Here is a 24,593-nt window from a genome sequence, read left to right on the forward strand (position 1 = left end):
TCTTGCTGGAGTGTCCCTTTAATCCTATAGACATTTGTGTAATGAGGAAGATATAAAAGGGGTGAATAAAAATTGTATCCTATTGTCTAGTGACAATGTACAGTGATTTCAATGCAGTGTGTACTGGCAGTTCATATCAATCCATACGCAGTACTTGATACACAGGTTGGAACACTTAGAATAATTTACCTTGAATATGAGATAGTACTGGTGTCATGGTAGAACCAGGAGTGTAAAACTGTGCCCCCTAGCTGCCTGCAATCCTGTGATTGGTTTAAAGGGACACTATAGTCATCAAAACAACTTTAGCTTAATGAAGCTGTTTTAGAGTGTAGCTCACGCCCCTACAGTCTCAAGTCTCTGCCATTTAGGAGTTAAATCACTTTGTTTACCCTAGCCACACCTCCTTATATGTAACTTACATAGCCTTTTTAAACACTTCCTGTAAAGTCATCCAATGTTTATCCTTCCTGTACTGCAAATTGTTTAATTTAGAATTTCATATCTCCTGCTCTGTTAGTAGCTTGCTAAAGCCTGCAAGAGCTCCTGTCTGTTAAACATTTAATTTACAGAGCAGGATAAAATCTTTTAAAGGTATACTCCAGGCACCTAGACCACTTCAGCTCATTGGAGTGGTCTAGGAGCCTTGCCCCTCCACCCTTAACCCTGTTGGTCAACACACTGCTGTTTTGGAGAGACAGCAGTGTTTTGATTACAGAGCCAATCCCACCTCTAGCTGCTCTCTCTCGAAGCAGAACTTTGACCCAGCACCGAGGGATATCGGCGCTGGGATAAGGTAAGTAAAGGGTTGTGAACCTTTTATTTACCCAGCAAGGGGGGAACGCAGAGGGATCAGTAGTGCCAGGAACACTGCAGCATCACTTTAAGGCAAGTAACATGTGATTGAAAGTGAAAGCTGTGTCAGTCACAGCCAGGGAAGGTGTGGCTAGGGCCGCATCAACAGAAACAAAGTTATTTAACTCCTAAATGTCAGTGAATTGAGGCATGATCTATACACAAGCATTGCTTAATTAAGCTAAAGTTGTATACAAAACCCATGGCTGATAAATCACTTCAAGAAGGTAATCTAATCTAGCAAATCAGCTATGCTAGAGATCTGAATGTTTACATACATGTTTTTCCTTTAAGAAGGCTGTCAGAATCCTTAAGTGTCATGTGGCTACATATGCAGCTGCTCACAATCGCAGGCGGCCATGTTTTTAACCCCTTAAGGACCAAACTTCTGGAATAAAAGGGAATCATGACAGGTCACGTGTCCTTAAGGGGTTAAAGGGCCATGAGGAGGGAAACTGCAGATATGCATAAACTGGGTTATTCAGTTAAGTGTAAACGGTCAGGAATTAAAAGTGACCCTCAAGCTCTAACCCAAAATAACGAAATGGAAATGTCTAACTAGCACATATTCAGCTATTTTGGTTTACAATTTATACATTTCGTGTAGAGTAATAGCTTCTTGATACAGTGATAAATCTGACTGCAATTCTGGCTTCAAGAAGGAATCCTTGTTGCACAATTGGAAAGCACTTCAATCTGGGTATTTATTTATTTTTTTTGCCTTATTTTGGATCAACATAAAAAAAACAGATGTGAGACAGGCTGAACTTGATGGACACAGGTCTCTTTTCAGCCTGTGTAACCCTGTAAGATACCTAGATTCTTCCTTTTACAAACACAATGTATAGACCAAAACAGCCAGCGTATAAAGTGCAGCTGCAGGTCAGGACAGAGCATCATTTAAAAAAACCAACTAATCACAGCAGGAATTATTCTAACATGCATGTTAGTCACCCTTCAGCAATACCCCTACATCTGTAGTACAGCTCAGCCGGGTACTAACATGTTATACCTGTGAGGTCTATACCTCTTTTGTACAATTAATTTTTCAGTCTACTAGTCATTAGTGTGAAAGCGATTAAACTGTTACAATTCACCTCACAGATGGCTTCATAAATTTGTCCAGACTCCAGCCCTTAAAATGGACAGTAAATATTCTGTTACGTCTCCAAAAACTGAATACAGCAGATTCAGTCAAAAGTACAAAACAGAAGGAACCCAGAAAATAACACAAAGCATGTTTGCTCGACTCTCAAACGATTAAACAGACTTTGTTCCAACTTTAGAACATGGGCTAACATGGGACATTAAAGGAAGTCTCTGGGTTTAATAACTTGCAGAGTTGTCTAGCAAACAAAATGGTTTCTCTTTTGAATTTTTTGCTGTTAAAGTCTCCAGCCAGTTTTAAATATTGAATTGGCTATTTGACCATTAGTCCTGTGTTTTTATTCAAATATGTTTCAATGAATGCAGAGTTAATGAGGTATTCAATTTCTGGGTACAATATAACCAACACAAAAGTCTATCCTAAAACAACATGGGCAAGTAGTAGCTTTGTACACAAGGTCACAGCTTTGAGGTTATTAACAGCGCAAGCAGCCCCTTACCCCCAGAAAGCAGTACGTTTCTGCAATAAGCAGAATTAGTGTGTACAAAAGTTGCTACAGAACATAAACTGGCTTTATTTTCACTTTTTGGGGGTTGGGGGAGAAACGTGCACACATTTGGTCATCTTACTCTGATGCCGTGTTAAATAGGTAAATCGCTAGTAGAATGGCAATAGAGAGATTGGTTAGACAGGAAGTGCTGCTGACGAATGTATAAGCCCTGGGTGCCCAGATAATTGGTGCTACGCTGCAAGGTATAAAATAATGGAGGATGTGAAATAATAAGCTTTGTGCAAGATGTGCTGAACTCATTTATTTTTCCATCCAGCAGGTGCCAAGGGCAAGTCAACATTTGACCAGCTACTCTGCTCTTCATGAAAGCCCTACTGTATATTATACATAAAACTACACAATTACTTCATTATGTACATACAGAACATTGCAAAGGACATCAAAGATCCAGAATTCCTCCCCCTAAAATCCAAGGTTTGAAGTGCGAACACAGGCCGTTAGGTGGAAACAAGCAGGGAGGGGTGGGATCGAGACTATCAGATGGATTGTTATTTTTAAGTTCAATTTCCACTCAATGTAAAAAAAAAAAAACATGAACAAATCTCTATTCTGCACAAGAGATTACAAAATAAAGTTAAAAAGAAAAGGGGAGTGGGATGAGTAATAGGCATATAATGCAGAGCACAGAATAACATTAATCTTTATGACACAAGTTAAAACTGAATGAATATTAGGAGATGTGAGGTGATTAGCAAGGGAACATCTAGGTGGTGATTTACTTAAACTCTTTAAACTAGGTTGGTCATTTGATGACAGAACACTTCATTCATTTTTATAAAGCTAATAACACACACTACGACAGGAGGAACTTGGAAGTATTTAATGCCACCAAGTGTTCACTATCCGTCTCGCGCTCCGAAGACCACAGGCTGCATTATATATCTCAGTCGACTTTAAGTTCTGAGAGGCCCGGTGCAGAGGTGAAGCTTGCAAGCTGTAATTTGAGCAGGATTCCTGCTGGCGGCAAGGTTTGTAGAGAAACAAAACGTGGGCACGGTGTGTTAACAGGCTGAGAAATAAACATTTATTGAAAAAAAAAAAAAGCAAAACAGACTCCATTATGTAACCTGAAGATATTGAGCTCAATGTTACTCCCTCTGTAACTCACCTATCGGTAATATAGAAAGCACAGAGAAAGCCTTGGTAATCTTCACTGGCAGGAACAGACTGATTCCGCACATTGACTTTAGTATGGTGACTCAGGGACGACTTGTATCCATGTATGCTTAATGAGACTTTGAACGAATGAGGGTTTGAATAGTTTATACGAATCGGTCATGTGGTTGGTTAGTTAAATGGTGGATGTTACTTTAGCCTTTCCCCTATAAAATCGGTCTGACCTGTTTCAGCTACATTATAACCTGTGGCATTGAATTATAAAGTTAAATAACTTATTTGTTTTTGTTTTTTTCAGCTTGTCACTGGTTTAAATGAAAAAGTCACCATCCTAGCATGGGCTATTAAAGACAAGTACAAAAACCAATGCCACCACTTGAAAACAAACAGTTTTAATGTCTTCTTTTGCGATTATAATTTTAGGTCAGTACCTAGGGGGATAAAAAGGTCGTTTTGGAGAGAAAAACTGAGGACCCCGTCCAAACGGTGGTCGTGGTCTTTTTAAACTGTGATAGGGTTCCCTAGGCCTAAACTGTGGCCTATGATGTCTTACCCCACCTGGATTCATATCGTCTCTATGATGTTGTGTAAAAGGATGACGTGGAGGGCCGCTATGGGGTCCATGGTGGTCCCTGGAATTAGGAGCCATTGTTTCATTTATCCTAGCATGAGGTGGGCCATTATGGTCACGAGGTGGCCCGTGATCTCTTGTCGAACCTGTATGCATACCATAATGTTCTTTTATTGCTCCTTGGTGAAGAGTACCATGGTCCTGTGAAAATGGGTGACGCATGTCTAGACGGGGAGGTGGCGAAAATGGTATGGTACCATGCTCTGGAAGAGGATGCCCAGGAAATTGATTCATTCCATGTTCTATAGGTGGCGGTGGCTGAGGCGGACCATGAGGCAAAGGATTGGGAGGTTCCATAGAGGACATGCGTGCCGTCACAGTAATGTCTCTACCAAAGAGACTTCCATGATCACCAGGTAAGCCTGGAGGTGGTACAGAAGGAGGGCCAGCATGTTCAATTTGAAAAGGCCCCCCTCGCTCTAATGGAGGAACCATGGATGGAGGTGGCACATGATGGTCAAAAGGTGGCATATTCTTTGCACGGAAGTCACCAACTGTGTCTGGAAAGCGTGGTACATGCTCTTCAAATTGTGGTTTAAATCCTCCACTACCACTTAATGAAGCCTGTTCATCAGCACTTGAGGGGCAATCATCAAATGAGCTACCTGAACTCCCCATCTCAAACCAACCCCCTCTATTACCATCTATACCATGTGCTCTGTTACCTTTCACTCCCACTCTTACAGACTCTACAATTTTAATAGGCTCTCCTGAAATCCTCATGTTGCCAGCATTGTGATATCCCAAGGTTTCTATGGGTGCTCCTTTTTCTTCCACATTATCTCCAAGGTCTAAAGAGGAGGATGAAACTCTTGTTTCTATTCGATAATGCTCCTCTTGACGTGGTCTCTCGTCAGAAGACAACCCAGAATGGCTGAGGCCAGACATGTGAATGTCCTCATTTAAGCTTGATTGGCTGAACGGACTTTCGTCAGAGGGTCTGCGAGATGCATTTTTAAGCATGGTCTTAAATTCCATTGTAGTAGAGGCTGATACAGCAGAGCCTGGTTGTTCCATATTTGACATTGGGGGTCTGGAGGAAAGATTATTTTTAGAGGCAAAGTTAGGTGGTCTATTTTGAAGAGTATGAGGAGAATCTAAATAATGAGATGTCGATAAACCCGAATGCATCCCTGTTAAACTATTATGACTGTCTGGAGGGAAAAATGGCTCCTCTTTCTTCAGTGATGGTGATCGATCAGCTTCTAGATTACCCCCTCTTAAATTGTAGCTTCCGTATAACTCAGAGGATGGGGACACTCGCCCAGCACTTTCAGCAGACTTGAAAGGAGGCTGCATAGACTGGGGGAAGGACTGCCTAGCAAAGTCTTGTGGTGGACCAAAATTGGGTGGTCCTTGTTTGTAGTCTGTAGGCTCTAAAAGGCCAGTGGATTTTAAAATGGGATTGGAAGGCATCTTTTCAAGACCACCAGCAGCCACCGGTGGGGGACCAGAATATTCAAAGTCACGGTAGTCCTCATCCTCATTAAATGCAGATTCTGAAAAAAACTTATCCAGTGGGGAATCAATTGGTTGAGTGCTCTCTAATGTATCTGAAGACTGCCGATAGGCATTGGGAGAATTTCCACCTAGACTGAAAGACCTATAAGCGGGCAAGCTAGCCAGCTTTTGAAACTCGCTTTCCTTGCTTAAAAGTGGAGATCTCGAACTACTAGGAGTAGAAGAGTCAGGGCTTATTATTTTAGACAATAAGGACACAGTGTCTACACTGCTTGAAACTGGCTTGTCCATCATCTCATCCTGAGTTGGTGTCCCACTTCTTTCATCCCTAACAGGTGTCCCATCAACATTTTCCAGAGAAGTGTTTGGGGGAGCACGGTGAAAATCAGGAGGGGGCTCTGGTAAGGTGGTGGAACCTAAGCCACTAAGAATAGGAATGTTCAAATCTAAACCACTAAAACCAGGATTTCCTTTCAAAAAATTATGAATCTTCATTTCCAAACTTGAAGGCTCATTCTCATCACTAGTTTTGGAGGTTTGGGATGGAGGGCATGCAGTGCTTTCAGTGGACACAGAGGGCTGAGATGAATAAACCAGAGAATTAACCGGCTGCTTTACACTTGAACCATGTCCAACAGATGCCTTTGCGATGGGCAAAGAAGGGGAGTTTGAGGAAGGAGAGTAGCCAGTGTTTTTTGGAACAGAAGGGGGTACAACTGATGGAGTACTCCTGTCTTTCACAGAAGGGACTGTAGCATTGCTTGGTGCTGTTGTTGTGGTGTGTGTGATGGATCCACTTGATATGGCAACACTTTGAATCAAAGAAGATAAGCCTATAAGAGAATTGGTAAAAGATTAAACCATAAGAAATCTTGCATCATTCTTACAAGCAGTTATACTCAACATATTTATATGCGGTGTATTAAAATTCCTCATTTAAAGGGGACCAACAATTTATACTTTTTTGCAGCAACTTCTCTAAAATCATGGTAGAAAGTGAACTGATGAGAATTTAAACATTTAGGTCACATTGCAGGTAAAAATTGAAAAATTAACCAAGTCAATCATATTTTTAGGTCCACTTTTTTAATATTTGATACTCACCGTGTGAAACCCCAAGTATGTGGACAATTTGACGGACCGGACCTCTACTGACTAAAGCATTTCAAGATACAATGTAAGAGCAGAGCTTTCATAGAGAGAGCAATGACCACCTAGAAAGCAGAATGTTATAGCTTGGAACTTTAGGAACGGACAGTCTTACATAGTTACAGCTATGTTTCACTGAGGGTTAAAGCAGCCTCTAGTGGCCGCTTCCGCGATTCTCACTGTGAAAATCACAGTGGGAAGACGCCGATGTCCATAGGAAAGCATTGAGTAATGCTTTTCTATGGGCGGTTTGCGTGCGCGGACAGCTCTTGCCGCACATGCACATTCGGCGCGGACATCGGCATGAGGAGGAGAGTTCCCTAGTGCCAAGGAAGCCCGGCGTTCGAGAAAGGTACGTTTTAACCCCTTCAGCCCAGCGGGAAGTGGGGACCTAAGGACTACATAGTGCCAGGGAAACGAGTTTGTTTTCCTGCCACTATAGTGCTCCTTTAACTGAGGTTTTATCCAGCTGTTGTGCGAAGACCTCAGTTACTAAATGCAAAAAGGCTGGTGTCGCAGCATTTACATTGAAACTATTTCTACAACATATAAAAGAACACGGATGCTGCAACAACATAAAAAATTAAGTAAAACATGGTTACCTTGCAATGATGATGTGGAGGGAGTTTGAGATTTAGACAACACAGAAAGAATGCTTTCAGGTGTAATCTCTTTGGAAAGGATGTTTGCAAATGGATTAGGCTGACTCTGCACAGGCGTCTTCAGACCTCCACTCAAGTTAGTGGTTGGCGTAGTCGGTGTCCCAGGAGACGGCTTGCCTGCTGGGCTAACTCCTAAAAGAGGAAGAGATTTTAGAACACTATAACAAACACAAACTAAAAACACGTGCAAGTATATATAAAATCACAAGCAACATACAAACCCCCACAATACAATCCCAACGCTCCACTGTCAAAATGGAAAAATCAAACCCCGCAACACCACCTAGATGTAGCAAATGCCTTTAATAATTATTTTGCAAAAAAGTAATGATGGTCCAGGCACTCCGGTTCAATCCAGTGGGCAGACCCAAAGAAGTTTTAATAATTATTTTGTCTGGTGTGCCACCACCCTGATTGCTAAGCTAACAAACACATATTCCGAAACTACAAATCTACATCAGGCCCCGCTAAATTTGAAAAACAAACAAAAAAAACAAACAGAAATTCCATTTTAGAAGTGTGCCAGTTGGGGTCATTAATAAACATCTTAATCTAAAAATTAAAAAACAGTATTGACCTGATCAAATCCCAGCAATGTTTCTGAAGCTCAGTGCGCCAACAATTGCTAAACCTGTTTATTAAAGGGACACTATAGTCACCTGAACAACTTTAGTTTAATGAAGCAGTTTTGGTGTATAGAACATGCTCCTGCAGCCTCACTGCTCAATCCTCTGCCATTTAGGAGTTAAATCCCTTTGTTTATGAACCCTAGTCACACCTCCCTGCATGTGACTTGCACAGTCTTCCATAAACACTTCCTGTATAGAGAGCCCTATTTAGGCTTTCTTTATTGCAATTTCTGTTTAATTAAGATTTTCTTATCCCCTGCTATGTTAATAGCTGACACTGCAAGAGCCTCCTGTATGTGATTAAAGTTCAATTTAGAGATTGAGATACAATTATTTAAGGTAAATTACATCTGTTTGAAAGTGAAACCATTTTTTTTTCATGCAGGCTCTGTCAATCATAGCCAGGGGAGGTGTGGCTAGGGCTGCATAAACAGAAACAAAGTGATTTAACTCCTAAATGACTGTGAATTGGGCAGTGAAATTGGAGGGGAATGATCTATACACTAAAACTGCTTTATTCAGCTAAAGTAATTTAGGTGACTATAGTGTTCCTTTAATCCCTGGTGTCTGGATGCATACCAAAACGTTTGAAAACTGCACGAGTAGTAACTATCCATATAAGTGGTGACATTACTTTGGTATCTTTTTTTTTTTTTTAAAAAAACAACATATCATTGCTCCCTGCATTGTGTCAAAAACCTTGGAAAAATGCGTTCATACGCAGCTATGTGAATGTTACTAACAATCACACTGACCACTGATCAATCAGGCTTTCGTCCAAATCACTCAACTTCAACTGCCCTCTTAAAAGTTTGCAATGACATCCAAACTGGCATGGAACAAGGAGACCTAACTGGAGCTTTTTTCCCTTGATTTTGCCAAGGCCTTTGACACAGTAGACCATGGCATTCTATTACAAAAAGGTTATATAATATAAAAAAACAAAAAAAAAAAAACACACCTCCGGTACTGGTGATCGTCCGCTAACCTGGTTTCAATTGCATGTATCAGATTGATCACAATATGTGACCATTCCGGAAATATTGCCTCCATCTCCAGGTTGTGTGTGGTGTCCCCCAAGGCTTCACACTTGGCCCCTACTATTTACATCATTTATTACAGATTTGCCCAATATCTGGAAAGCCTCCACTTCACACATGTACACGGACGACAGTAATCTACGCTAGCAAACCCAATCTACCCCAACTTGAGGCTGTACTCCAAGACCAGTTCACAGATGTAGAAAAATGGATAGCAAAAAAAAATTCCTAAACACAGACAAAACGGTCACAATGATCTTCGTAACAGTATCTAAATTCCATAAATTACAAAACTCCCACCTATGCATCAGAATAAATTCAAATAACACACTGACCGTAGTCTGTTTTCAAATATGTAGGTATGTTGCTAGACCCCAATCTCTCAGCCTACAAAGTGAAAAACTCATGAAAACTACCATATTTTTCCATGTATAAGACTTTTTTCGAAATTTCTTTACCTTAAAATTGGGGGTCGTCTTATACACGAAATGTCACTGTAGGGGTTAAAAAACAAAACCCACACTTGTTGCGAGCGGCCTTAGTTAAGATGGCGACTGTCGCATTTCAGTCTCCATCCTGCCGATACAATTCTGAATGCGGTGGCAAGGAGGACGATGTCACGACATGCATGGGAGCTGTAGCAGACATCAGCACTTGCCACCAACGGAGCTCTAGAGACACACCATACCATAAAAGGAGTAGCCATATTAAGGGATGTCAGGTAGGGCTTGCTTTCGGATTAACATTTATGAAGGAGGAAATGGGGATCAGGGAGAAGAGGGAATACTGCTGTGATGTCCCAGCATGCCCTCACACCACCTGCTGCATTGTGGGAGCTGTAGTCTCCCAGCATGCATTAACTTCCCAGAGTACCATAGCACAGGAAAGGTATGAGAATCAGAAGTCACCTCTAAAATATCAAAGTTGTTCTATTTGATGTTTAAAATGTTGATTTCTTAAAATTCAAAAATAGGGGTCGTCTTATACACAGAAAAATACAGTAAATCCAAAACTGGGTGCCCTGTACAGAAACAAATCATGCCCAAGCCCTGAGGTAAGAAAACAGACAGTACAACAAATGCTAATGCCAGTCATCGAATATGGGGTTGTTGCCACAATTCTGTTTATTCTCAGTGTGGGGCAATACCTCACAGTACCACTACCTATGGTGCCAATGCAAGCTGCTGCACTTAGACAGATCTCTCTGTTCCCAGCTGGCCTTACTTTGAAATTATATTCTCCATATTTAGTCAAGTCTTGCCCCTTATTTGCCAGTTCATTAATATTGATAGTGTCGTTGGTCTGGCTCTTTTGTCCCATGTAACAGTCTGTATATCTGAGCTAGCTGCCTTCCCAGAGTTCCCTGTATCCAGAGACCCTGCTCTTGCATTAAGGTTATCTGTGCTTGTATTTGATTCAGTTGCGTTCCAAGTAAACAACAATACACTTGTTTTTGCCTTTAATTTTGTGTTTGCTGGTTTGCTTGCGCCAGCACCCTTTCCCGGCCAGACCCTTGAGAGATGTAGTGTGTGCACTTACACCGCAAACTCACCTTCATAAACGTACTACGTTGTACAATTCATTCTGCCGCGTTGTGCTACAATGTAATTGACCCACCATTGTGACATGTTAAAAGAGCTAAACTGGCTATCGCTGGAATCCAGACACACAACCCCATCTTTCCAGCCTTGTATTTAAGAGTTTTTCTGTGGAGCTCGAACTCTATCTGAACAACCTCACAGACAATTAAATCTACCTCCACACTAAAATCCTTTAAGAGATCCCAGTCAACATCTCAATACAGAATGCTCCTGTAACCAAGGCTGATAAGATTTGACCTGTTCTGTGCACATTTAAATGTGTATTTTTTTAATATTATATCTTAATGTAACAATGGAATGTTTGTGGGCCCAGGACATACTTGAAAACAAGAGAAATCTCAATGATTCTCTATCAGAAAGAAAAACACAATTCAAAAGTTTTAGAAAAAAAGAAATGCACTAGGTAGGAGTTTAAGAGCTACTAGCTCATCCAGTATTTATTATTTGTCTTCTAGATTTTCTAACAGGTCATAAGAAAGTTGATATTTCTTGATTTATGCATAATGCAAAACAGGAAAAGAAAAATTTAGAAAATAAAAAAATGACCTTCAAATTTCCAGAATATGAAAACCAAAAAGAGTGAAAGATCTTCCAGACATACAAACAGGGCTGATGCTGAAAACTAATAGATGAGAAAGGGACGAAGATTCCCTTGGAAGAAGCAATCTTTGTAAGATATTTTACCAGGTTTGGGCCATCACCAACAAATTTCCAGAGAGTGAGGAGACTTCAAACCAACAATGACAACTCACCTGTATTTTTCATAACAGAAGTTAAGCTACTTAAAATGGAGCTTATCTTCCCCAGGTCTACATTGGCCAAACTGGGCAATGCGAGGGGGATTGCAGAGGCAGTACTAGGTGTGGTTACAGTCTTTGCTGGAGTTACAGGTAGAGGTGTGGAAACAAGCGCAGGCGTGCCAACTGGAACAGGCGATATCACAGGTAAAGATGCAGGAGCAGAGACCGGGTTTGGAACTGGAGCTGTTGGGTCAGTCATGGTCACTGAAACATCTGGGGAAGCATTTTCTTCAGCTTTTGACAATGGAGTAGACGGGGCAACAGGTTCCTGCCTTTCCTCAACTTAAAAAACAAACAAAACAAATATTTACATATACTGGCATATGTGCAGTTGGAATAAAACATGTAATTATTTTAGAATTCAGTTATTTTCGTAAATAATTGGATGGATTTCTGCTACTCTCACTGTTAACACATGGCATTAACACAGAATGGTACTGGATACATTCTACCATGATAGACGTCACTAGATATGAGCATGGCAATACCACAGGTTCACTCTGTGTTATTCCAGAAACTCTGAACTAAAGAATTCAAATTACAAAACTCAGGCTAATATAGCCTATGACAACAGCTGGTTTGTAAAAGTAAATTCGCCAATTCAGAAGTTTTATCCTAAATTGTGCAATTTTTATATCTTTACAGCAATTCTAAGTGTAGTGAATAAATCCTTGATTCTAGATTAGGGTGTGTCCAATACGCGGGCCGCATGCGGCCCAGGACCGCTAGCAGTGCGGCCCGGTTGTAGTCTGGGTGGAGAGGGACTGAACTGGACCACCCAGACAGACAGCTCTAAAAATTGGCATTTAACAAATTCCCCCTGGACCGTGACAGCCTGTGTCAGTCAGAGGGGATTAACCCCTTTAACCCCTTAAGGACCAAACTTCTGGAATAAAAGGGAATCATGACATGTCATGTGTCCTTAAGGGGTTAAGGACACATGACATGTGTGACATGTCAGGATTGCCTTTTATTCCAGAAGTTTGATCCTTAAGGGGTTAAAGGGGTAGCTGCAGCCGCGTTTAGGGTGCTGGCGGCCGGAGGGAGCACTGTGAGGCTCCCTTCACCAATCGCGGCAATTCCGTGTCCATGCTCCACTCCCGTACGCAAGCCCCACCTCCTGCACATAATTCCCATCCCCAGATACAAGCTCCGCCCCCCACTCAAGCAGGAAGAGGTCAAGAAATGGATCCCACGGTCTTCAGTGCCAGGTAAGCTTCAGCTAATTTGTCACTGACTTTGTGTGGATGTGCTTGCTAGTGAGTGAGGTTGTCTGTAGTAAGCACACACATACACTACATGGTACAGTGATGAATGTAATTTGTGTGTATGATTTGTCAGTGATTGGGTGTTTGGTGGTGGTCTGTGTGTATGTGTAAATCTCTGATTATGTGTGTGCGTCTGATGTGTTCGTAGGTATGTGATTGTGCCTATAGGTCTGACTGTATGCGTCTGTGTGTATATGTAATTATGTATGTAATTATGTGTGTGACTAATTGTGTTATAGGTCTAATTGTGTGTGTGCGCGCATGTGATTGCGTGCCTATCTGTGTGTCTACGTAAATCTGTGATTATGTGTGTGTATAAATTTGTAATTGTGTGTATAGGTCAGTGATTGTGTGAGGATCTGTGATTATATGTGCGTATGTGACTGTGTATAGGTCTGTGTGTTCTGTGGTTATGTGTGTATAGGTTTGTGATTGTGCCTATAGGTCTGACTGTATGCGTCTGTGTGTGTATATGTAATTATGTGATAGGTCTGTGATTGTATGTGGGTATATCGAATTGTGTGCGCGCATGTGATTGCGTGTCTATCTGTGTCTATGTAAGTGTGTGTATAGGTCTGATTATATGTGCGTATGTGACTGTGTATAAGTCTGTGATTATATGTGCGTATGTGACTGTGTATAGGTCTGTGTGTTCTGTGGTTATGTGTGTATAGCTTTGTGATTGTGTGCATATACATGTGTATGTATTTGGTAGATAACTCCCTAATTTGGTATCCTTAAATGTGGCAATTCCACATAATGATGACAATTAAGGGAATTTTCTACTAAACAAAATTAATAAAAGGGGCTTTCACATTTGATCATATAAATTATATTATAGATTTTATGTGTGACCCAAGACAATTCCTCTGCGCTTAATGAGGACCAGGGAAACCAAAAAGTTGGACACCCATGTTCTCGAGGGAGAGTTTAAAGTACAGTAAGTACTGGGATAACTTGAAACATTACACAGGATTCTCCAAGATTGGGCAGCGAAGCAGATTTTTTTTACCACGTCCACAAACTGATAAATTGAACCTTTATTGTAAACAAAGGTCTCTGCAAATTTTATTAAAAGGACACTATATAGTTACCAAAACAACTTAAAACGATTTAATGCCTAAATGGCAGTGAAATTAAGTTAATTTTCTGTATATGCAGCCCTAGCCACACAAACCCTGGCCCTTGGCTGTGATTGACATTGATTTCATTTTTAATCAGATCTTACTTTTAAAAAGTTTTATCACCTGCTCTGTAAATAGAACAGCGGGCTCTTGCAAGGTCTAGCAAGCTATTAGATCAGAAGAGAAGACATTCTAAATTAAACAGAAGTTGCAAAAAGGAAGTGTAAACATTAGAACTCTATACAGGAAATGTTTAGAAGGACTGTGTAAGTCACATGCAGGGGTGTGTGCCAAGGTCTACACAAACAGTTATTTAACAACAAAATGGCTTATTTAAGTAAAAGTTGTTTTGATGACAATAGTGTCCCTTTAAGGATTAATTCAATCGCAGCCTAAAATTCTATAAAAAATGTTGAGTTTGCCTAATGCAGAGCATGGACACGCTGAACACAAGTGCTACGCACTGTGGCAGCACTGAAATAGGAAGGCCCTCTAGTGGCAGTCTGAGTGATTGCACCTAGCGGTGTCACTAGGCAACAATGTAAACGTTGTCTCTTCTGTAAAAGGCAGCATTTACATTGAAAAGCCTGCAAGGACAAGCTATAGACACTAGATTAAGCATTAGTGGTTCTGGTGACTATAGTGTCCCTTTAAGTTTTTCCTTTGCCCCTACACAATGTTGAAATATTAAATGATGTCCCAATCGCTAGCTTGGCGCATGACACGTTTGTAAAGGTCTTACTAAAGCATAAACTGCAAGGTATTTTTTATCATCTACTGGGAACGGTTTTAAACTCGTGTGTGCATTGAGACACTTACTACAGGCCGAATCACTGGCAGTGTATTGTAAGGCCTGGTACCAACTGCACATAATGCATGCTAATATGTTTGTTCTATATTTAATGGTCACCTCACTTTGCAGCTTTTCTGAATTACATGATACATACCAATGATATTTGGCATTTCTTCATCAGCATCCACATCAGACAGCTCCATGTCCTCTACGACACGGTTATCCTTAGGGGGTTCTGGAGAGACAGATGGGATGGGTTCAACTTCAGGCGATAAGGGACTCTCCGCACCCATGCCTTGAAACGGGGACTCTGAACCTGTCGGGGACGGGGCATCCATTGTAGGGGAAGGCACTGGAGATTCCTCTGGATCGGGCAGGGTAGATTTCAGCTGGTCAAGTTTCTTCTTCAAATTATTAACCCGATTGGCAAATGTTTTATAGGCCTGTGAGAAACGCATAGAATGTAAAAAGACTAGAATATCTCGAGATAAAATGAAACCTTTTTAAAAAGCATACAAATGGAACAACACTGTCTCTCTCCAGATTCTAAATGTAGACAGTCATTACTTTCATCACAAAATATTTCGTCCAGCACAAATATATCTGCTTTAAAGAGAAATTGACTGATTTATATCACAGAATGCAGATTCCTTTAAGTAAACTGGTGATGAATACACAAAGTGTTCAGAACTAGAGCAGTACTTGTGGTCACCGTTTCCACAGTTTGCGTTATCCAATAGACTTTAGAAAAGTTAATAAGCTAAATAAGGTGGTCTCCCCCTGACGGTAACAGTAAGTCAGACATTCCTTTAAATGTTGCTTATCTCAGATTTTTACACTGAATACATCACGTATCTCACGTTTAAATCAACGTATTCAAATTTAAGTAACCTAGAAAAAGACATAGCAGGTTCACTTTAATCTAATTAATCAGGAACGGTTCCATCTGAAAAAGCAGTACAATTTTAAAAGCCAACTTAAAAAAATAAAAAAAACAGATGGTTCTTGCTTTCATATAGATCTGCTATATGACCAATACAATTATTTACAAATGCATTGCAGGCACATGCTACAGCAGGAGTGGCAGCGCATTTTACAGCGATACTCACATTTACCACAACCTTGACTTCTCTGTACTGGGCTTCATAAAATATACAAGCATTCTCCAATGCATCTGTTAAAGGGGAGCCATTTTTCACCTCCTTCTCCAAGATATTAACAAACTCTTCAAGCTTTGCACTTGCTTCCTCAAAGTCCTTTGAAAACTTCTTTCCCCCAGCTCGGTCTACATGCAAGAATGCCGAAAACAGGATAAACAAGATTAAAACCAAAGTTACAAATCATTTTCCCAGCACACAGTGCACAAACAATCCGTATTGATAAATATGCACATCTCATGCCAGAACTGAGCCAGTAATTAGATTCCAATTATTACCTTTTAGACGTTTTAATGTCTCTGTGCTGCAGACGTCCACTCTCATATTGGACAGCTGCTTTTCCTTCACCTCAACGTGCTCAATGGCCTGCTTGTAGCCCAGCAAGTCATCAATCAGGTTTTGAGGCTGAATTGGAAACAAAAAAAACATTTTATTAAGAAACAGCCAAAAGGAGTTCACAAGAAATGAGATTTTCTGCATCCCAGCATGTGCGGAACTTATAACCTCCCTGCGCCTGAGCATTCCAACAGTAGAAGAGGAAAGAACCAGGCCCACCACCAGAGTGAGTGCTTTCCTACCTTGCCAAAGGCAGTGAGCTGGGTTTGTATGATAGTGTGGGGGTTTAATACCAAGTTGGGAGGAGGAGCCTAACTTTTCCATCTGCCTGCCTTCCCAGTCAGGACACGGTGGGTGTGTTGTGCACTGCCTCCAAGCATTTTCTCCATGAATCCGTGTGCTGTTCTATATAGGATATACATGTATTGCACCTGGCTGCCACATAGCCGGTTAGGCTGTAAATAGCCAAAATACTGATAGACACCACTGAAGTCACTACGCTTACACAAGTCTGGGTTATTTACAAAAGTGAGAATTTAAAGTCAAAGTAGCTGAACTGGAGTAGGACAGACTTTAAAGTAAAAGCTCAAGGACCATTTCTTTTATGAAGCTGCTACAGACTAGCAATAGGATCTAATGCAATGCGCCAGCTTAGAATTTATCATAACAAAACTATGTTTTTACAATAATATGCTGATACCAATGAGTATTACCATTGTCTAACGCCACTAATTTACACATATAGATTTTTGGGAGACTTATTTACTTGGAATAATTAGTGTTCTACTACTAACCCTTATAGATTTTGCCTATTCCCTCCACCACTCCTCTCTCCTCTGGCAGCATATTCCAGGGGACAAAGAAAAATCTCTGTTTTAGCTTTTTGGTCCAGTTCGGCTGTTTGCCCTTTAATTTTAAATGGAACTTTGAATTCTCACTTTTGTTTTAGCAGGCGCTCCGAGCCGGACTGTGAGTGCTATACTTTACTAGGATAAGATTGGGAGCCTGAAAGCAGGGACTGCATTTTGTTTTAGCAGGCGCTCCGAGCCGGACTGAGTGCTATACTTTACTAGGATAAGATTGGGAGCCTGAAAGCAGGGACTGCATTTTGTTTTAGCAGGCGCTCCGAGCCGGACTGAATGCTATACTTTACTAGGATAAGATGGGAGCCTGAAAGTGGGGACTGCATTTTGTTTTAGCAGGCGCTCCGAGCCGGACTGAGTGCTATACTTTACTAGGATAAGATGGGAGCCTGAAAGTGGGGACTGCATTTTGTTTTAGCAGGTGCTCCGAGCCGGACTGAATGCTATACTTTACTAGGATAAGATGGGAGCCTGAAAGTGGGGACTGCATTTTGTTTTAGCAGGCGCTCCGAGCCGGACTGAGTGCTATACTTTACTAAGATAAGATGGGAGCCTGAAAGCAGGGACTGCATTTTGTTTTAGCAGGCGCTCCGAGCCGGACTGTGAGTGCTGTACTTTACTAGGATAAGATGGGAGCCCGAAAGTGGGGACTGCATTTTGTTTTAGCAGGTGCTCCGAGCCGGACTGAGTACTATACTTTACTAGGATAAGATAGGAGCCTGAAAGTGGGGACTGCATTTTGTTTAGCAGGCACTCCGAGCCGGACTGTGAGTGCTGTACTTTACTAGGATAAGATAGGAGCCTGAAAGTGGGGACTGCATTTTGTTTTAGCAGGCGCTCCGAGCCGGACTGAGTGCTATACTTTACTAGGATAAGATGGGAGCCCGAAAGTGGGGACTGCATTTTGTTTAGCAGGCGCTCCGAGCCGGACTGGACTGTGAGTGCTACACTTTACTAGGATATGATGAGAAAGCCGAGACAGCATTTTGTTTTAAAAATTAAGAAATTAACTTATCACTGAACGGCAAGATGGTTTGCTGGGTACAGTAGTTTTTGGATCCCCCTGTACAGATTATTTTTTTTAACATCACCACAGAGATTCTTTGAAATAGATAAACGATTTGCCCTATCTAAAAACACAAAACAAGGGTATCGAACTACAACTCACCCTGAATTCAGCAACAATCTTTGACTTCAGTGCAGCCTTGGGATTTATGGCTGGAGCTGGGAGGGAAAAAAAAAAAAGTGAAGAGTTAAAAAAAATTCTGTTTCAGAATACACAGACCTACGTTCTCAAATAGCAGTAGCAGGTCCTTGGGAAAATGCTGTGAAAGGGACATTTAGGGGGAAATGCCTTCACTCTGCACTATACAATATATTGAAACATGAACAAGGAGAGGCAAAAAGTTCTGTTATTTGAAGGAACATATTTGCGTGTGTACTTTATATAGAGGCGGTGTTAGAGCTTATTACACTGAGGTATTGTTTTAATCTACTCTGTTCCCTCTATATCTTATTCTTCAAGAACAATCCAGTCTGTGTTATCTGACAGGTCACACTCCATGCCTCGAATATGCATGTTTAAACTCCCTCATGGTGTTAACCTCTACCACTTCAGGTGGAAGGTTATTCCATGCATCCCCTACTCTCTCAGTCAAGTAATACTTCCTGAAATGTTTAAACCTTTGCCCCTATAATTTAAGAAGACAATGTCATCTTGTTGTGGCTTCCAAAATTAGATGCACTCTCATAAAGACAATGATCGTTTTACTAAAACTATCACCCTGTAATGAAGCAAGCTGTTGACATGCAAAGGATACATGTTTGAAAAAACATCACACACGTGCCTAGTCACTATTTCGGTGACCATAAAATAAATACTGTAAGTGGCCATAAGAGGGCAGTGTAGCATCAAGCTTGTTCCTTGATAACCTGTACAGTCAAAGTGATCTTAGGGAAATTGAGTGTGAACATTCTTTTAAAATGTAAATTTAGGATAGTCATCAATAAAAGTAAACAATGTGAAAATATTGCATAGATCTTCAAATGTTTATAAAACAGAAGAAAGGAATAGTGCAAAAGTCAGAGAGAAAGGAATAGTGCAAAAGTCAGAGAGAAAGAAATAGGAAAACAGATTATGGAGGAGAGAGACCCAAATATTGGCTCCAGGCAGTGAAAGAGTCAGTAGCTGAACAGTACTGGATAGAAAATCATAGCAGCACCCTTGGTGGAAAGGTTTGGGCAAGTATCCTACCTTGCCCTGTCAAGGGACCCCCAGTGGTGGCAATGTCACTGTCGGGAGTCTTTGCAAATTATACCAAGATCCTAGATGGGGACAGCCGCTTGAACATAAAATTAACCAAAACCACTGGGTGAGGGGTAAAGGGTGAAGCAGGAGTTTCCATACTGGCACTCAAAGCGCATACAACAGGCCCATTTTGGTCCATCTGGTTTTTGATAGGTCGTCAATTCCAAAGCAATGCTTACAAAACTGGCATTTTAAGAACATAATTGCCATTGCATTTTTACTTGAAAACTGCCAAATTGCTTTTTTAATAAAAATTTTCTGTCATATGGTGGCAGTACCAGTGGGTTTTGCTCCTTCCTGTGGACAAGCATCTAACAAGCTTAATTAAATCAACAAAACCCCTCCCCCTTGCCCTATAAGAAGGGCTATCCGGCAAAACCAACCTCAGTTTCCTTTCTTGTCCCGAGAGGGAAGGACACAGCATCTGGAGGGTGAGACACACAGGCTGCTGGTCTGGGGGATTCCGGTCCGAGAGCTGCCCGGGCGGTTAGCTGAGAGACCATGCTACCTCCGTTATGGTTACGGAGCAAATGGATACATTGCCTCTTATGCCGAGAAGGTTCCGGCGAATACTTTCTGGAGGCGGTCTTGATGACCTGCGCACAGCGGTGGAACGCACGCCCGGGAGGTGATGCGTTCCACCAAAAGTTTCCGGTGGTGCGCATGCGCATGCCGAAACTTTATTTATAAAAAAAAAAAAAAAAAAAAAAAGGCGCGAAGTTTGATGCTCGGCATAGATGAAGCTGTGCAGTACCCACTGACAGCATGGATGCTTGCCAGAAGTGGTACGCCGTGTCACCAACCCCCCACACGGTTCAGAGGCATTTTGAGGTCAGGTAAATTAATCTTTCCTTCAAAATGATCTCTGTAAAAGTTTAGACACTTCATTTGCAAAGTGTGAAGCCACGTGGTAAGAAGAGGACGAAGATGACGGTATCGAATTGCTGTGAGCAGTATATGTACTCACTATATGCACTATGACGAAGTGCTGTGTGCAGAAGATGTATGCAATATATACACTACGATGTGTTGCTGTGAACAGTATATGTAATCACTATATGTTCTATGACGAGTTACTATGAGCAGTATATAAACTCACTATTTGCACTATGATGAATTGCTGTGAGCAGTATATGTACTCGCTATATGCACTATGACGAATTGCTCTGAGTAGTATATGTACTTACTATATGCACCATGACGACTTGCTGTGTGCAGAAGATGTATGCAATATATGCACTACGACGTGTTGCTGTGAACAGTATATGTAATCACTATATGTTCTATGACGAGTTACTATGAGCAGTATATATATATATACTCACTATATGCACTACGACGTGTTGCTGTGAACAGTATATGTAATCACTATATGTTCTATGACGAGTTACTATGAGCAGTATATATTCTCACTATATGCACTATGACGTGTTACTATGTGCAGTATATATTCTCGCTATATGCACTGACGTGTTGCTGTGAACAGTATATGTAATCACTATATGTTCTATGACTAGTTACTATGAGCAGTATATATTCTCTCTATATGCACTGTTGTGTTGCTGTGAACAGTATAGGTTACCACTATATGTTCTATGACAAGTTCTGTGAGCAGTGTATGCACTCACTATGGGCACTATGACGAGTTGCTGTGCACAGTATATGTACCCACTATACGCTCTGTGTGTGTGTCTAAGATGACTCGGCCTCAGAAGGGTACACGCTATAAAGTCCTTGTATAAGGACAAGAACCTCTTTAGATGTATCCACTAGATGCTCTATGTCGCATTGTTTTGTTATCCACTCGACCTTAGTAGATGCACCCACTATAGGCTCTATGCAGAGTTTGAAGTGTGGCCTCCGCTTCATTAGTTGTATGCACTGTATTCGTTAAGAATGAGAACTCAACCTCCGTGCATGCTCTGTTAGGAGTTACTTGAGGAGATATGGCAGAAGGCTGTAAATTTTCATGCGCACTCTTCTACAGGATTGGTACATCAACCGGCAGGGAGGAACCGGTGTAGGCGCTCTCTCTCTCTCTCTCCTGCATGCGGTTATCTTGCTGAGGTGCAAATTCATCTAGTAGATTTTTCGGTAGTTCCTTTCAGAGGGATTGACATAGCCGTCTAGCTCAGAGAGGGTATTTGGAATTAGGAAGTTTGGTCCTTATGTCCGTGTAATTTGACTCTCTGGAGTGGAAAATTGTTGTTCCAGCCAGGGCTCTGTTGACAAACTTTTCAACGACCAAGTCACTTCCTGTTTCACTACAGGTCCCTCGGTGATGGATTACTTTTTTTGTAATGTGTCTTACTTCCGCTTACGTTTTTTCTAGTTGTCTTAGAAAATTAGGTCTATCGGAGCCTTATCCTGGTTCTTATTCCATGCTGAGCATAAAGTTTTGATTCCCAAACGTTCGAAGCTCTATCGGTCTCATGATGTATAGGGATCTACCCTAGTGGTTCTGTAGAGTTTCAGGTTGATAGCCTGACTACGGCTAGGTTTCTTCTTCATCATCTAGGTCTGCGGGAAGATTTGTTTGGCTATGTTGCTTGACAACTATATATCCTGTTTAAAGGTCTACTTTCTGATAAGGGTTAGAAATTTTTTGGGGGGATTTTGGGAACACCCCTGCTTGGTGTGTTTCATTCGTCTAAAAACCCTTGCTTTAATGTCTTCTGGTTTTTTTTGTTCGGCAGGCTTCGGCATTTTCTGCTTTGAGGTCCAGGCCTTCAAGCCTGAGAATCCTGCTGTTCTTAGAGTTTACATCCAGATTTTAAGCTTGAGGTTTTTTGTAATCTGCCAGGTCCAGACATCCTCCTAGAGTTCTGTTTTCCCTTCCTGGTATTTTTGTCCTTGAATTTTGATATATTTTGTTAAATTTTTTTTAGGCAACACCCGTTCGATCCTGTTAAAGGGTTTCCCTTACAAGTTTTGTTTCTCCAGGACACCTTCTTGGGGGCCATCTTATCGGCTAATATGTTCAGAGAGCTTCAGTCATTTTTCATCCCCAGATGATTTTTCAGTATTGCTCAGGGACACGGTGGTTCTTCACGCTAAACATTTTTTTTTCCCTACAGAGCTTTGTAATGTCTCTTTTCCTAGGACTGAAGAGCTCAGTTATTCTGGTCCTCTGGTTGTTAGCCTCCCATAAAATGTGTAAGGATACAGTGATTCCTGCAACTCTTGTTTCATTTGACTCAGGCGAGTATGTTGGTTGGCCATTTTCTCCCGGTGGTCTTCAAGTTCCGGCTTCTCTCAGGACGCTTGGAGTATTGGCTGCCTCTGGGCCAGTAAGAACACTTGTTTTTTCTAGTGGCCTTCTGTTAGGCACCATCTTGGGCTTCCATTCCACATTTTCATAAAGCTCTACAGGTTAGAGATGTTCTCATCCTCTGAAACTGCTTTTTAGGCGTATAAGTTGCGACCTACGGTGACATTGAACCCGCCCTAGTTAAGGATCTTGCTATAGCCCACTGGTACTGCCACCATATGACAGAAAAAACAGAAATTTTTACTTACCGTAAATTCTTTTTTTCTTAATATGGTGGCAGTACAGCTTCCCTCCCTCTATTTTACATTATCTTGATTCGTATGAGTTCTATTTGGGATTTTTCTTGCTACTTACTGAGGTTGGTTTTGCCGGATAGCCCTTCTTATAGGGCAAGGGGGAGGGGTTTTGTTGATTTAATTAAGCTTGTTAGATGCTTGTCCACAGGAAGGAGCAAAACCCACTGGTACTGCCACCATATTAAGAAAAAAAGAATTTACGGTAAGTAAAAATTTCTGTTTTTCCTAGATTTCTTAATTCACCTATAAGCCATTTAGTGAACAGATCTACTCAATTCTGCTGCTCATAAAAAATAAATACATTAAAAAATGTGCACAAACGGAAGACTTGTCTTTTATACGAGACAAGCACAGGAACGTAAAAGAAAAATCCAAATCCACAATATTTCAACAAGCACTCAATATTGGTGCCCAGTGATAACTGGGGTAATAAAAACATTACTTTAAACAGATATTACTTACAGTGCCTTGGAATAGACAACATGGTGTACAGAAAAACAATTACATAATGACAAAAATGTGCGCCATTAATGGGGTATAATGCGGAGGAATATTTAACATTCCTTAATCTTGCTTCCTGGCCGAGTGTCAGAATATCCTACATGATGCATCACCTCATATTGCTCTAACTCTGCTCATTGACCTCACACTTTGTAATGGATTCCCTCCATAGTGTCCAGAAGGCAGACAACATAATACCCACTGGGGCACTACACACTAAATAAGGACACAACCTATAAACACTATCATTACAAGAAATCAAACAATGCTCCAGTCTACCCAAACATGGAGTATTTGAACATACACTATCCAGATACACTATCCAGAAGAGAGGTGTATTATGGTTTGTGAGAATAGGCTTAACTCTACCAAGAAAGAGTATAACGAGAGAATAGTCAAAGACAAGCCAAGGTTGCGCGATACCAGAATTCAGACAGAAAACTGACAGTCTAGTTTTGGTTGAGGCTGATGAGTACTACAGTCATTGCTGCTGCCCAGGAGTAGTGAGATTTTAAGTGCAGGACCAAAACCACTACACACACCAGCTTCATTGGGAGATCAGCGCAAAAGAAACTCCAGCCACCTAAACAGTGAATGTTGTAATATTTCACAAACCCGGCATTGGGGTGTCACGCTGCTCTCCTCTCTGAAGTGCTCATTAAAAAAAACTCTCCCCCTCTGGTTTCTAAAGTGTTCCATAACACGGGCGCTCTCTTACAGTGCTCTAACTCCATACACGATACTCATCCCTATTATAACCAAAGGCAAATGGAAATAGCAGGACGAGAGCAAAATGTATAATTTAGTGGTAACTATGGCAGTCTCCACATGGGTTCTCTTCTAATTCCTGTGCGGGTGATGATAAATGTCCAGATTCTCACCTTCCTGTACTTTCTCAACCGGCTTTGGGCGTACAGTCTTGCTTCGCTCAGGGCGCTCACTTCGCTCACTCCGCTCACTCCGCTCACGTTTGCCATATCCTCCACCTTCAGTAAGGAAAAGGGAGAAATTAGAAAATTAATAGAGCTTGGCCCCAGTGACACTATCAAATCC

At 41.3% G+C, this 24,593-nt stretch overlaps 1 protein-coding gene across 2 annotated transcripts in view; it reads right to left on the bottom strand.

Moving 5' to 3' along the window:
* Positions 1-3,339: 3,339 nt before the first annotated feature.
* Positions 3,340-24,593, bottom strand: part of RPRD2 (regulation of nuclear pre-mRNA domain containing 2) — a 54,277-nt gene continuing 33,023 nt past the window's right edge. For both annotated transcript variants that reach the window (XM_063440411.1, XM_063440410.1), the window contains 8 exons: positions 24,422-24,526; positions 18,333-18,388; positions 16,244-16,370; positions 15,918-16,093; positions 14,963-15,251; positions 11,576-11,905; positions 7,494-7,685; positions 3,340-6,575 (listed from right to left, as the gene is read on the bottom strand). In XM_063440411.1, the coding sequence (XP_063296481.1) occupies positions 4,075-6,575; positions 7,494-7,685; positions 11,576-11,905; positions 14,963-15,251; positions 15,918-16,093; positions 16,244-16,370; positions 18,333-18,388; positions 24,422-24,526 (3,776 nt within the window). In that variant the 3' untranslated portion in view covers positions 3,340-4,074. The remainder of the gene's footprint in view (positions 6,576-7,493; positions 7,686-11,575; positions 11,906-14,962; positions 15,252-15,917; positions 16,094-16,243; positions 16,371-18,332; positions 18,389-24,421; positions 24,527-24,593) is intronic.

This window comes from Pelobates fuscus, chromosome 13 (assembly GCF_036172605.1).
Source record: "Pelobates fuscus isolate aPelFus1 chromosome 13, aPelFus1.pri, whole genome shotgun sequence".
NCBI classification, from domain to species: domain Eukaryota; kingdom Metazoa; phylum Chordata; class Amphibia; order Anura; family Pelobatidae; genus Pelobates; species Pelobates fuscus.